At 46.4% G+C, this 13,594-nt stretch overlaps 1 protein-coding gene across 1 annotated transcript in view; it reads right to left on the reverse strand.

The window, feature by feature from the left end:
• myo10l1 (myosin X, like 1) overlaps nucleotides 1–13,594 on the reverse strand; it is a 73,618-nt gene that overhangs the window by 34,645 nt on the left and 25,379 nt on the right. Inside the window, exons 3-11 of the mRNA XM_049001882.1 lie at nucleotides 7,180–7,338; nucleotides 4,773–4,960; nucleotides 3,287–3,421; nucleotides 3,083–3,207; nucleotides 2,862–2,875; nucleotides 2,368–2,452; nucleotides 1,484–1,587; nucleotides 885–1,014; nucleotides 503–621 (exon numbers count right to left, since the gene is read on the reverse strand). Coding sequence (XP_048857839.1) covers nucleotides 503–621; nucleotides 885–1,014; nucleotides 1,484–1,587; nucleotides 2,368–2,452; nucleotides 2,862–2,875; nucleotides 3,083–3,207; nucleotides 3,287–3,421; nucleotides 4,773–4,960; nucleotides 7,180–7,338 — 1,059 coding nt within the window. The remainder of the gene's footprint in view (nucleotides 1–502; nucleotides 622–884; nucleotides 1,015–1,483; nucleotides 1,588–2,367; nucleotides 2,453–2,861; nucleotides 2,876–3,082; nucleotides 3,208–3,286; nucleotides 3,422–4,772; nucleotides 4,961–7,179; nucleotides 7,339–13,594) is intronic.

Genomic DNA, 13,594 nt, shown 5'->3' on the forward strand with positions numbered 1-13,594 from the left:
TGTCATACAAACGTTCTTGGGGTGAGTTCTGTGCACTTCCAGTAATTTACACAATGAAGGGGCAGAATATCAAAATCCCGTAGGTGGATGGTTTTAGTGTCAGCATGACACCAAATCTTTTCACGCTGCCCTTGTGAATGAGACAAAGGTAAGACAGAGGATGATGATTCACCCCAGGAAATTTACCGTGAATAGACTGTGAGGTTATATAAAAAGAGAACAAGATCACCATCTGTCTGATTTTCAGGGTTAGACTCCCTCTAGTGGTGAACAGTGAACATTCTTTACAGAGGTGGCCACCATTACTGCTGTAATTCATCACCCCAGAAAGATGGGATAACAGAAAATGGAAACAGTGCATAGTCATGCACTGAAGTATCAGCTACTCTGGTCTCTGTTCCATTTGACATGGGAAAATGATAAAAAAACATTTGGGTAACGCCAAGCCAGGGGCATATGAGGCTCTGCTGGGACTTAACAAGCCGTTGATGATGGCCTGTACCTGCTCTATGGTCAGGGGCGAGCAGATCTCCTCCCCACGCAGGATTATGGAGCGTTGGGTCAGGACCTCCGACAGCTGGAAAGAGTCCAAGCCCAGCAGGTCACTCACAATGTCGACCACTGGGGACAAACGGAAACGCAAGGCATTGGAAGACTTGCTGTAGAGTGAAATGCACGGCAAAATATACAATATACATCTGTAGAAATGAGTAGTGATGGCCAATCAAAGCTTCAGCCAATCAAACTTTCAAGCCATTCAGCCATCATGAGAAATGACTGTAAAATGACAGAGATGGACATGGTCTGACTGCAGAGATCTCTGGACATCTGGACGTCCCTGAGAAAGAACACTTGGGTCAGTGAAGGACTAGCAGTCCCCTTACCTCCCATGGTCGTGATTTGAGCCCCTCCCGCTGTCATGAACTCTATGTTTCCCATCTGCAGCACGCCCGACAGCAGTTTGAAGACATCTCGTATCTCCTCCTCCGTGAACTCCATAACTTTCAAGGCCTCCTACAGTGGCACAGAGAGGGACCATACGGCCCAGACACATCTCCATGTTAGCTTCACCTCTATTATTTCGTATACCAACCACTGACTATCATCGCCGACCGACACTAGTGATGGACAAAATGACGCCTCAAGAACCATTTGCTGTATTTTCTGACCCCACTAGATGGTGCTCTTGGGTTACTTTGGGGCACGCTCTGTCCCCTGTTCTGAGCAGAGAGCTTCATCTAGTGGGGTCAAAAATATGACTCATGAATGATTCATGAAGCATCATTTTGTCCATCATTAAGCGACGCCCTCTGGTGGAGGAACACAATGGTGCCCGGCATGTAGAAAAATGAGATTTCTCTTCCTTGGTCCTTTATACAAACAATGGGGGAAAGGAGCCGCAGTGGACATGAATATATGACCCGCTCATAGAGGGCACAGGCCACAGAGGGGCACCATGTTGGCTCCCCAGTGCCACTCTTACCATGACGCTGTCGAACAGCTTCTTATCGTCCAGGCTCTTGTCCTTCAGGCATCCTGCCTGGCTTAGGTAGTAGTAGCACTCAGGGTCCTCCAGGAAGTACAGCTCTGGTCGAGGGAAACACACAAGGGGAGACGTGGGTCACCATTAATAAAGAGGCACTATGTTAGCTTGTGGGAGTTTTACTTACAGAACAATGTTCTGAGGGCAGAATGAAAAATGATTGGTTCGCGAAGATAACAAATCAGATTGTAGAGGAGGTGGATCCAAGCAACTAGAGGAGGTGGGACCAAGATATCTGATTGCTTGCATCTGATTGGTTACATCTGATTCATTATCTCTCTGAACCAATCATTTTCCATTCTGCCCTCAGAACATCATTGTGTAAGCAAGACTCCCGTGAGCAGTACATTGCCACCCTCTCCACATTTATACCTGTTTCCTGGCAGTCTCAACAGCTTCTGCCATCACCAGAATGCCAGAAGGAAGGTATGATGTCCTACGGACGGAGAAGACGCAGATGCTAGGCACCTGTGCTTCTGGCTTAAACTCTACAGGCTGTGTGCTCGCTGTAATCGCTCTGCATCCCCATGCACGTATATAACTATACCAGGACCATTTGTTTATTCGTTATTGATTTACTTGTTTCATTGTTCCGATACACTTGTTACAAATGGCCAATAAAACATCTTAGCTTGAATCTTTGAATAAACGATGAAGGATCTTCATCTGTATGCACTTTGATTCATATTCATATGACAGCTACATGGTTTATAATTCAGTACGTGGCAAACATTCTGACAACATTCTGAAAGGACTTGAACCCTGTGAACAATCTGATTAATTAAAAATATATTCCAGCAGGGGGCACTGTGCCTATCACTCACCCCTCTGATTCTTGTTAGTGCCGGCAAGCAGGGCATAGAAGATGTGATAGTTCCTCTCCCCGGGGTTCTGCCGCACCACCCGGTTCTGCGATTTACATCAAACGGTTACCAGAACAACACAGAGCCTGGCCGACCCAGAACCTGCTGGTCTACTGGTGTGTGTGTGTGTCTGTGTGTGTGTCTGTGTGTGTGTCTGTGTGTGTGTCTCTGTGTGTGTGTGTGTCTCTGTGTGTGTGTGTGTGTGTGTGTGTGTCTCTGTGTGTGTGTCTGTGTGTGTGTCTGTGTGTGTGTGTCTGTGTGTGTGTCTGTGTGTGTGTGTGTCTGTGTGTGTGTCTGTGTGTGTGTGTGTGTGCTGGACCAGCAGCATGTCATAGCTCTTAGGGTACTGGGCATTTTCAGACGTCTTTTTCAACATCACAGAAATGGTGGGACAAACACAGGGTAGACGAGTTAAGGAAGCATTGGTGGTGGGGGGGGGGGGCAGGCAAGGTTACCTTTTCAAGCAAATCTGTAAGACGGAAGTCAAGGAAACACTAGAAAAGGAGGAGGTCACAGAAAGCCACCCTACATCTTAAAACACCTCCTGGCCTGGTAACGGGGAGGTGCTGGTAATGAGGCAGCCCCAAAGAGGAGCAGGGAATACGCCAACATCCGCGGAGGGACGGTGCTTCCCATGCAAACAGGCTCAGCAAAGCAAAGGGGCTCCTGAGGATACAGTCCACGATGCTGCCGCCCTGGATGTTCCCGCTCTGCCCAAAGTGCAGCTGTATGAACTTGCCGAAGCGACTGGAGTTATTGTTGTAGACGGTCTTGGCGTTGCCGAAGGCCTCCATGATGGGGCTGCGGGTAAACATGTGGCACATGGTAACCGGGGAGATAGTGTGTGTGTGTGTGCGTGTGTGTGTGTGCAGACGCCCACCTGCTCTGCACGATGGCCTCTTCCACGCGGGTGGACCTCTCAGAGTCCGGCGTCCCGGTCGAGTTCTGGCTCATGACGGACAGGAACTGCAGGATAAGTTTGGTGCTCTCGGTCTTGCCGGCGCCGCTCTCTCCGCTGGGGGGGGGGTATAGGGGGGAAGGACTTTTTTACTTAGATGATATTTTCCAAGGGGGCGGCCTGGTGGTGCAGTGGTTAGCACTGTCGCCTCACACCTCTGGGACCCGGGTTCGAGTCTCTGCCTGGGTCACATGTGTGCGGAGTTTGCATGTTCTCCCCATGTCGTCGTGGGGTTTCCTCCGGGTACTCCGGTTTCCCCCCACAGTCCAAAAACATGCTGAGGCTAATTGGAGTTGCTGAATTGCCCGTAGGTGTGCATGTGTGAGTGCATGGTGTGTGAATGTGCCCTGCGATGGGCTGGCCCCCCATCCTGGGTTGTTCCCTGCCTCGTGCCCATTGATTCCGGGATAGGCTCCGGACCCCCCGCGACCCAATAGGATAAGCGGTTTGGAAAATGGATGGATGGATGGATATTTTCCAAAACCACCTTAACTTGTTTCACATACAGTAGAACATTCTTATAATAACAATATTATTATACTGTTAACAATGCTATTGTTATAATGTTAACAATGTTACATCAGCAGAAGCCTCCAGAGCCTTGAAACATTTTGAATAATTCCATGTCCTTCAGGAACATCGTACCAGCTGCTCTCACAGACCTCCTCACTCCTCCAGCTCCGGACCAAAGGCACCCTGAGCAGATTTATTACTCATTTATCATTTGCGAAATATTAAATAGCTGCAAGTTTACTCTTGGAGGGAGCTGGTTTGGCCGGCTGCCCTGGCACTGGGGTATCTTGTCCAATCAAGAACTCGCCAGGCGTCTGTCAACAAGACAGACAGGGGAGAGGCCACCCGCACCCAGGGACCGTCCTTCGGACTGACCGGTGAGACAGCGCTGATGGAAACCGCAGTGACGTGGACAGGTAGGCCTGCTAGGTTCAGGCACATAGGTGTGAGCTGGGAATATGTATCCAGCACTACACCTGGCAAAACTTCACATTATTAATCACCTTTGTGGCTCTTTTTCTCTTTTTTTTTATAGGTGTGATTATTCCACAGAAGCCATATAAGAGACAACAACAGCACCCTCCTCCAAGACCTCCAGTTCTGCGGCCCCAGCGATCTTCCAGTATTTACCATACATGGACGAAATACGTCTGTCAAAAGAACCTGGAAGATCGGATACCATGCGGTTCAAAGAGTTCTGCCTGCTCCACCCCCCTCCGCATGCAGCAGACCCTCTGTGGTTGATTCCAAATCCAGGCCTTATGATTACTGATAAACAGAGGCTTTACACCTGGGTCACAGGTAAAGGGAGGCAGTACTCGGACCTTGAGGGCTGCGATTTGAATAGCTCTGCTCTTTGGACAAGGGACGTCCATAAAAGGTCCGGCCCGCTCACCTGATGAGCACACATTGGCTGTCGTGCCTCTTCCACAAGCAGCGGTAGCACTCATTGGCCACCGCGAAGATGTGAGGCGGGAGCTCCCCCAAGTGGTGGCGGCTGTAAAGGTCCACGGCGGCCGGGGCATACAGCCCGCTGATCTGCTTGTAGGGGTTCACTGCTGCCAGGATGGAGCCAATGTTGGTCTGGTGTCAGGAGACAGTTTGTTTTATTTTTATGACTGTAACCTCAAGGGTGTCAAGTGAAAGACCAGGACCAGTTCTTGGACGCATGAAAAAGTAAAATTAAAAGCTTTTGAACTCCTGAATTCATTGTTTTGTTGACAAGGTAAAAATGCAGTTTTAATGGAAAATCGAGGAAATACTGTCTCTAAAGGTATAACAGACTCACACAAAGAACTGACAGCCTTAACTAGCAAACCTTTAACTTACCTGTTTGCCCAACATCATGCATGTGGTTTGTAAATGTGACTCATGCATATATTATCTACATTAACCAGTCAGATCACTACATGCACGCACATCAATCAGACCGTATTTAAAATGATCACCACCAACTGATAGCACATCATTTTTTTACCCCTTTCGGTCACATTGAATACTTCATTTCTTAATTATTTTCCTTGTGCAACATCTCTGTTGCCTCTCAGTCATCTCACCTGTTCCTGATATTTACCTGAAAACAGATGTGGCTCATCAGAAGGCAGGTATGATAGAAAACCTACTGGACGGTAGCCCTCCAGGAGCGGAGTTAGAGACCCCTGTCTTAGACAGTGGGCTGGTTTATATTTCTGGGGATTGTATTATACAATCACACGACTGAGAAGAAACCTGATCCTATAATGTCTGGAGGAGCATATAGATTCTATCTACTGCAGTCCTCTGGGACGGACCTAACACTGCAGTTTTACATTTAACCAGAAGAGGGCAGTAGAGCTACTGTGTAGCTGAATGTTGAATTCTGCCCAGTGTTTGGCTGCAGCTGATACATTCATTTGAATCTCCAGTAACCACTAATGTGTAGCTTGGATGTTTTACCATGGAATGAAATTAGCAGGGATTGTGGTTCATTACGCATAAAGAGCAGGTACCTATTCAGCAGTGGCTCCTGCAGTGAAAAAAAAAAAAACAATCAACGATGCAGGTGTAATGTGATTTAAAAACATTCACAGCCGGTGAGGGAGCTGATGTCAGAATGCATTACACTGACAGACACCCTGAAAGGCAGAGTCACCGTTCATAGCCCCACCCTAATGACACGACACGCGGCTCGATGCGGCTGTGGGCATTCATGCGGAAACAACAACAGGATAGCAGCCTGTTAGCGGTTAGCGCTGCCACACACATGTAACGCAGAAGCTTTCAGAATAAACTATGCGAGTATCATGAATATGCACGGTTCTCATTCTAGAACCGTCTTTCAAGCGCTTAAATGTCCACTAACTGGTAGGTTGCTTTAGAAGGTTCCAGAAGACTACTGGTATTGCTGTTGCTGATCTCTGCTGATCCAAGCGTGTATTAGTGCACATAAATATATTTGAGGGGGTGTTAAACTCCACACATGCTGAAGTGGAACTGAGTCAGCAGCCCCCCCATCGAGCAGCATTCGGGTTAAAGTTTCGCCCAGTTTTAGGCTCTCGCTCGCCCACAGAAGTGGAAGCCCCTCCCACTGCATTCATTCAGGACACACCCTCTACAGTCAGGGACTACACACATGGAGTTTGTGTGGAGTATTTCCTACAACTGACTCCTAAATATCCCCCCAGGAATATAACCAGATTATTGCTGCTGGATGAGGTGGTGCTGTGGCCAACAGGGAAGCCCATCCTGTGGTCTGTGTGGGTCCCAGTGCAGTGACGGGGTCACTGTGGCCAACAAGGAAACCCATCCTGTGGTCTGTGTGGGTCCCAGTGCAGTGACAGGGTCACTGTGGCCAACAAGGAAGCCCATCCTGTGGTCTGTGTGGGTCCCAATGCCCCAGTGCAGTGACCGGGACACCATGCTGTATATATAGCGTCATCATTTGACTCTCTGAGGTCATAAAAGATCCCAGGGCATCTTTCGAAAGAGTAGCGGTGGTACCCCGATGCCCTGGCTAAACTGCCCACCCTGGCCTTTTCAGATCTGGCCTCCTAATCATCCCATATATCTAACTGGTGGATTCTCTCCTGTTCCTTCAACCCCTTAGCTACTGTGCGCTGAGCATACTGGTGTAGAACGGCTGCCATCTCATCATCCAGGTGAGGGCTACACACTGGTGGTGGTTGAAGGGGCTCTCCATTGGTGCTGCAAAGCACTTTCGGTATTTTGAAAAGCACTATATAAATGTAACATTCGTTCATTCAGGCAGTATTGATGTAGGTGTAGGTGTAGGTGTGGGCAGGGTGGAAGGAGCGGGCCCTTACATAAATGCAGTCCTTGCGGTAGCGCAGGTGGAGGTTGTGCATGATGGCGGCCTCGTGCAGTTCCGCCAAGGCGGACATGTCCTCCACCCCGTCTATGCTGCTCTGGTGCATGGGGTATACCTTCTCCCTGCTGACCTCCCCCAGCGGCAGGTAGAGCACCTGGGATGCACAGAGGAGGACTGTGCTGAGTTTCGGCGGTATATAGAGAACCAGCATGGTACATACACATCTTTAACCAATCACAGTCTTCGTTGCATGACATCACTACACTGCTCCATTTCCTTTTTCATTTTCAAATGCAAGGCTTACAGCCGTTCAGGGGCAGTGTGCGGCTCAGCAGGGTAAACCTCTGTGCTTGAGATCACAGGGTTGCTGCTTCAAGTCTTGCTACTACTATTATTATTATTAATATTGTTATAGCCCCGATCATCATTGTGAAATAAGGTCAGACCCATACATTGCTCCACACAGCCCATGCAGGTGAGCATATCCTCATGTTCCGTCTACATTTATCCATGACATGCCCCTTAACAAAAGGCATGTACATAAAATAAGTACTTTATAAATCTCTGCTCCTACCCGCTTCACAGAAAACACTGGTTTTAATTGATGCGGTGATGTCATACGATGGAAACTGTGATTGGGCAAAGAAGTGAAACACAAGCCCCGCCCCTTGTTGACCAAGGGATACATCGAACTCTGCAAAATCAGGATGTCCATGACTATACAAACATAAGCGGGACGGACCAATCAACGGTACCGGGACACGCATAGCCGACATAACGTCGTACATTAGCTTTCGCAAACTCAAATTCCCAAACTTAAACCACTAAAACACATGATTTCGCTTTTTAAACTATAAAGTTAAGTGTTTGTCTTGTGAGAAAGGCCCTCAATGTCTGTACTGCCCACACAAGGTAGCTAAACACATTCACACGAAAGGGGAACACACAAGCACACACAAACAGCAAAGAGGAGCACACAGGCCAACCATAAATGGAAAAGGCTACATGAGTCTCTCACTACATTTTATTTGATTATTTACTTCCTTAGTGGACTCCTTAATGCAGTCATTCACCTAGCTTGTCTTATCAGGAAGCTGGTTTTAATCCACTGAAATACAAGGATGGTTGTCGTATACATTACAACTGCATTAACAGCGGATCCCTTCTAAGGACCTGAAGTGACAGTAGCCATTAACCTCTATGCTACTTTGACTTTAACGCCGGTCCACTTATGATGAGATGGAGTACAAGCTCCGGTTAGCCGTCATGCTGCTACTATGTTAGAACAGCAGACCTCCTAAAGATCTGAGAAGATGGCTAATGTTAGCCGCTAAGCTGCTACCATGTTAGAACAGCAGACCTCCTGAAGATCTGAGAAGATGGCTAATGTTAGCCGCTAAGCTGCTACCATGTTAGAACAGCAGACCTCCTAAAGATCTGAGAAGATGGCTAATGTTAGCCGCTAAGCTGCTACCATGTTAGAACAGCAGACCTCCTGAAGATCTGAGAAGATGGCTAATGTTAGCCGCTAAGCTGCTACCATGTTAGAACAGCAGACCTCCTGAAGATCTGAGAAGATGGCTAATGTTAGCCGCTAAGCTGCTACCATGTTAGAACAGCAGACCTCCTGAAGATCTGAGAAGATGGCTAATGTTAGCCGCTAAGCTGCTACCATGTTAGAACAGCAGACCTCCTGAAGATCTGAGAAGATGGCTAATGTTAGCCGTCATGCTGCTACTATGTTAGAACAGCAGACCTCCTGAAGATCTGAGAAGATGGCTAATGTTAGCCGTTATGCTGCTACTATGTTAGAACAGCAGACCTCCTGAAGATCTGAGAAGATGGCTAATGTTAGCCGCTAAGCTGCTACCATGTTAGAACAGCAGACCTCCTGAAGATCTGAGAAGATGGCTAATGTTAGCCGCTAAGCTGCTACCATGTTAGAACAGCAGACCTCCTGAAGATCTGAGAAGATGGCTAATGTTAGCCGTCATGCTGCTACTATGTTAGAACAGCAGACCTCCTAAAGATCTGAGAAGACAGCTAATGTTAGCCACTAAGCTGCTACCATGTTAGAACGGCAGACCTCCTAAAGATCTGAGAAGATGGCTAATGTTAGCCGCTAAGCTGCTACTAAGTTAGCGACAAGTTCTCTGCTAGCCGTGATGCTATCCAGTCCCCTTTCAGTTGCAAGGGTGCAATGGTGCAGATGTCAAATTCAGACAGTCAGTCATGAGCTACCGATTCATGTTCCTAAGCGTTTTCGGTGCTGTCAGAAAGACAACAGAAGCTGAGGATTTCATGAGTCGGTCTGTGGATCTGCGTATTCCCTAACCTGCCCTATAGTATCACGGCACTGATTAGCCGGTTCCCCAGGGCCTGGAAGCATATGTTTGTTTGCTATCTGGAAACACAACACGCTCCTTTGCCCTCGGTTTGACTTAAACACATGTACAGCCCATGTTCCCTGGAAATGCCTGTAAGAATGTGCCACCTACAGATGTCAGAAACTGCCGTCCACATACGTCAGACCAGAGGAACCCCTGTGCTGCAGTGTTATACAGTGAGGGAAGTAGGTTCAAATAAACGCAGTGAAGACGAGAGCCTCACGGCTGGCCAGTAACTGCATTCCCGTGCCGCCAAAGCGAAAGGCAGCAGAGGATAAGTACGTCATGTCTACAGGCCATGTGTGGTCGTCAAGCTAAAAGGTTTCTTTCTCTCCAGTTGCTCACTTGCCCTGCCAGGGCAGCTCTCACCAAAGGCACCTGCCAATTGCCTTCTAGTGCTTCCAGTGCAGAGTCCAGTGGTGGCCCGCAGACTTGAAGCTGCTGAGATGAAGGCGTGAGATAGTAGCCCCCCCCCCCCCCCCACCCTGCACTTTTCCTCCCGTTATACGTCAGTGCATATCTCTGCATCCCCCCCCCCCCCCCCAACATGACAAGTATGGGATTGTGCATCACAGCAGTCACAGAGGAGCTCCCTAGCCTTCAGGTGAATATATCCACAGACCGTTCTCTGCTTTTGTGTGTGCATTAAGGCCTCCAGAAAGGGTTGCATGTTGGACTAGGTGCGTGATAGATGGTGACCTATCTAGGTTAGATGCGGCATGCGTGAAGAGTAGGTGTCAGTTAACCCGTGCACATGAGAGCACTAGGACCCAGAGGTTTTCGGCAGGGACGCAGAGGGATGCCAGAACATTGATTTTCCCCATTACACTGTGAGTGGACCCATTACAGAGAGACAGATAAACAGCTCACTCCTGGCCCCAGAATGTCTAGTTCCAGTAACACGTTTTTAAATTATTCCATGCAATGAATTAACCACCAGTCCCGTCTGGCTGTTATATGTGCATGCACGTGTGCAGTCACTCGCATTTGTGTGTGCATACTGTCTATCGCTTTCTCAGTTTCTGTGTGTGTTTGCATTCCCTGGTTGTGTCTGTAAGCTCACTGACTTTTATTTGCGCAGTTGTGCATCTACTGGCTTTGTGCTGGCTTTTTCATCTTGTGTGCTCATTTGCAGTTAATGATCATGTGCATTATGCATTCCTGGAAGTGTCTGTGTGTGATAGAATGTACACATGAGAGCTGCTTGGGACACCACAACGTAAGACCCACCTCTGTAGTGCTCAAGGCCCCACCCATGAGTACAGGAGGAGACGCTGCCATTCATTAACTAGACACCCCAATAAGTTAAACCTGACTTGATGGGGTCACAAGAAAAGGCGGGAAATCCAGTGGATTCAAAGGGCTCTTCGCATCTTAAGACGGACACTGAGATGAGGAGCATGTGAGACTTCGCACTGGCCATTGCGGTTCTCCTCCAGCTGCCAGATTTTATGAGACAGGTCCTCCACCTAACCGTGCAGCACTTCATCATTTGTGACCGTGATGGAGGCAAAAAGGGCACTGCAGGGAAGAACAGAGGAGAACGTTCTAGAACACACCACTTATTCTACTGATGTACTAGGCCGTGTATTTCTTAAACTGTAATTGTGACGTAGGTAACTAATACACTGTGTGGTTTAACACCTTGCGAATAACATTCTATTCGACCTCAATTGAAACTTGATCGTCCATATTCTCTTAGTCTACATCTTGCAGATGTGTATGCTGAGGGTTTGTCTACGATAGAGTTATTTTTGGGTTATGTACATTTGATAATAAAAAAAACCTTGATCCTTCTACAACGGTTTTTTTTCTGCTGAGGCACAAAGCAGTGCGACTATGACGGAGGTAACTGGTGCACTGTGTGGTTAAGACCAGAGAAGAACAGTCTAAAAAAACACTGTATCTTCCTGTGAAGGCACTAGGCACTGCATTCATTACTCGTGTCGTTTCTTTTTATAGATACCTCAGTGACAGAAGCTGTAATTAATGAAGTCCAGCTGACATCCTCAGCCAGAGCTCACACTGGGAATTGCAAGCAATTGTTACTATTCCTTTACATTTCCGCAAAATTGGCCTTCATTTCGTATAATTAAATATTATTTACCTTTGTATATCGGCACAATACTTTCAAGTCACACACGTGGCACGATGCTCCCTCCCTTGCCTTTAATGTTAGAAGAGGGATTGCATTTATATTCGTCAACTGAGATCCTACAGCCAAACTCCGATACCTTTACAGCTATGCCAAAGCTTTGGAAAAACCTGTTAGGGAGGTAAGTGGGAAATGTAATGTAAAGTAAGTGGGAAATGTAATGTAAGTGGGAAATGTAATGTAATGTAAGTGGGAAATGTAATGTAAGTGGGAAATGTAATGTAAGTGGGAAATGTAATGTAATGTAAGTGGGAAATGTAATGTAATGTAAGTGGGAAATGTAATGTAAGTGGGAAATGTAATGTAATGTAAGTGGGAAATGTAATGTAATGTAAGTGGGAAATGTTTACATGTATTCATAAGTCTGTGGAGTTTCTCCAAGTTTAGAGCAGAACTCAACTTGGAACCGAAAAGACTGTCCCAATTTCAAGAAACCAGGAATAAATACAGGCCTCATTTTCCACATGTAGGTCAGCACTGGACTTCGATACACAGTCTTACTTGTTCAGTGCTACCTCTTCTAACAGTGACTTCATCCCCATTTTTCTCCAGCCATTATGATATTTTGTCATGTGCAAAACTTCAAAAAGCTTCTGAAAATGCCTCTGAGTTGCCAAAAGAAAAATTATATCCATAAAAGCAACATAATAACGATGCCAAGATACTACAAGGACAACTAACACGTTGTGCTTTGAAGGAACTTAAATTTAATAACATAACTTAATGAAGTGCACCTACCGTTATGTTAAATGTCAAATGAATTAGCTGCTGGATTCTCCCAGAATTAATCAGGTTTGAGAAGCATGTCTCAGTCACATGACAACATAACCCCTTCCGAATCATTAACCTCAAAACAATCTGGTGTTGAGCTAAACAACTGTGCTGGGCCATCTTCATCTTCATCTTCATCTGAATGTGAGGGACACAGAGGGGTCCACAGACGCTCCAAATGCTTGTATCATGTGGTTCTAGTCCAAGTTCCTCTTCAATCTTCTCCTACTAATATGTTTGTTGTCTAACTGATGATAGTAAAATCAGGCATTACACCGTCACAGATCAAAGAGACTGCAAATGTGAAGTAACATCACTGAAAAGTGAATTAGGGGAGTTTTATACTCAATCATAAAATTGTCCACCACACAGAACAGCCAAGAACGAATCGATACTAAAATACAAACTCACACTTATTACATCGAGATCATTCCATCAGTCCCTGACATTCACATTAACTTCCAGAATATTCCCCAACACATTCCCTTACACCAGGACATGCAAATTTATCAGCGGACATCCATTGTTACATTGATTTTCTGTCTGTTAAGCACAAGAATCAATACTAAACTGAACAAACGGATGTTGTGGTCTTCCCACCCAATACCAGTTGACTGTGCATGGAGATTTGCAGAGAGGCCCTGCAATGTCTAGTCCACTCATACACCAGGCCTCAAATGAAAGCCACACATCTTCAACCCCTCGCTCATTACGTTCCTATCCCTCCCCTTTCCATACATTCCTGTATTATACCCATCATATTAGATTCAATCTTCTGTTTCATTCTCCACATGCCCAAATCTACATTCCAAATTTTGCGTTCCAAACTCTACATTCTTTCTTCGACATTCTATCAAAATAACTGACTCTTTGTACTCTGATTCATATCAAGAACAAATTTAGTTGTAGAATTAATACTTCAGTAAAACAGATAAACATATAGTCAGATAATTTCATGTTATGTTCACAAACAATATGGAATATATTCTTGGAATTAATCTTTGGATTTGGTACTGTATAATCAGAACCACACCTCATCTCCTAAATCTTTTACATTTCACACTCCAGGTGGATTCTGTTCACTTTAGACATCACCT

Source organism: Brienomyrus brachyistius, unplaced genomic scaffold (genome assembly GCF_023856365.1).
Source record: "Brienomyrus brachyistius isolate T26 unplaced genomic scaffold, BBRACH_0.4 scaffold62, whole genome shotgun sequence".
Lineage (NCBI taxonomy): Eukaryota > Metazoa > Chordata > Actinopteri > Osteoglossiformes > Mormyridae > Brienomyrus > Brienomyrus brachyistius.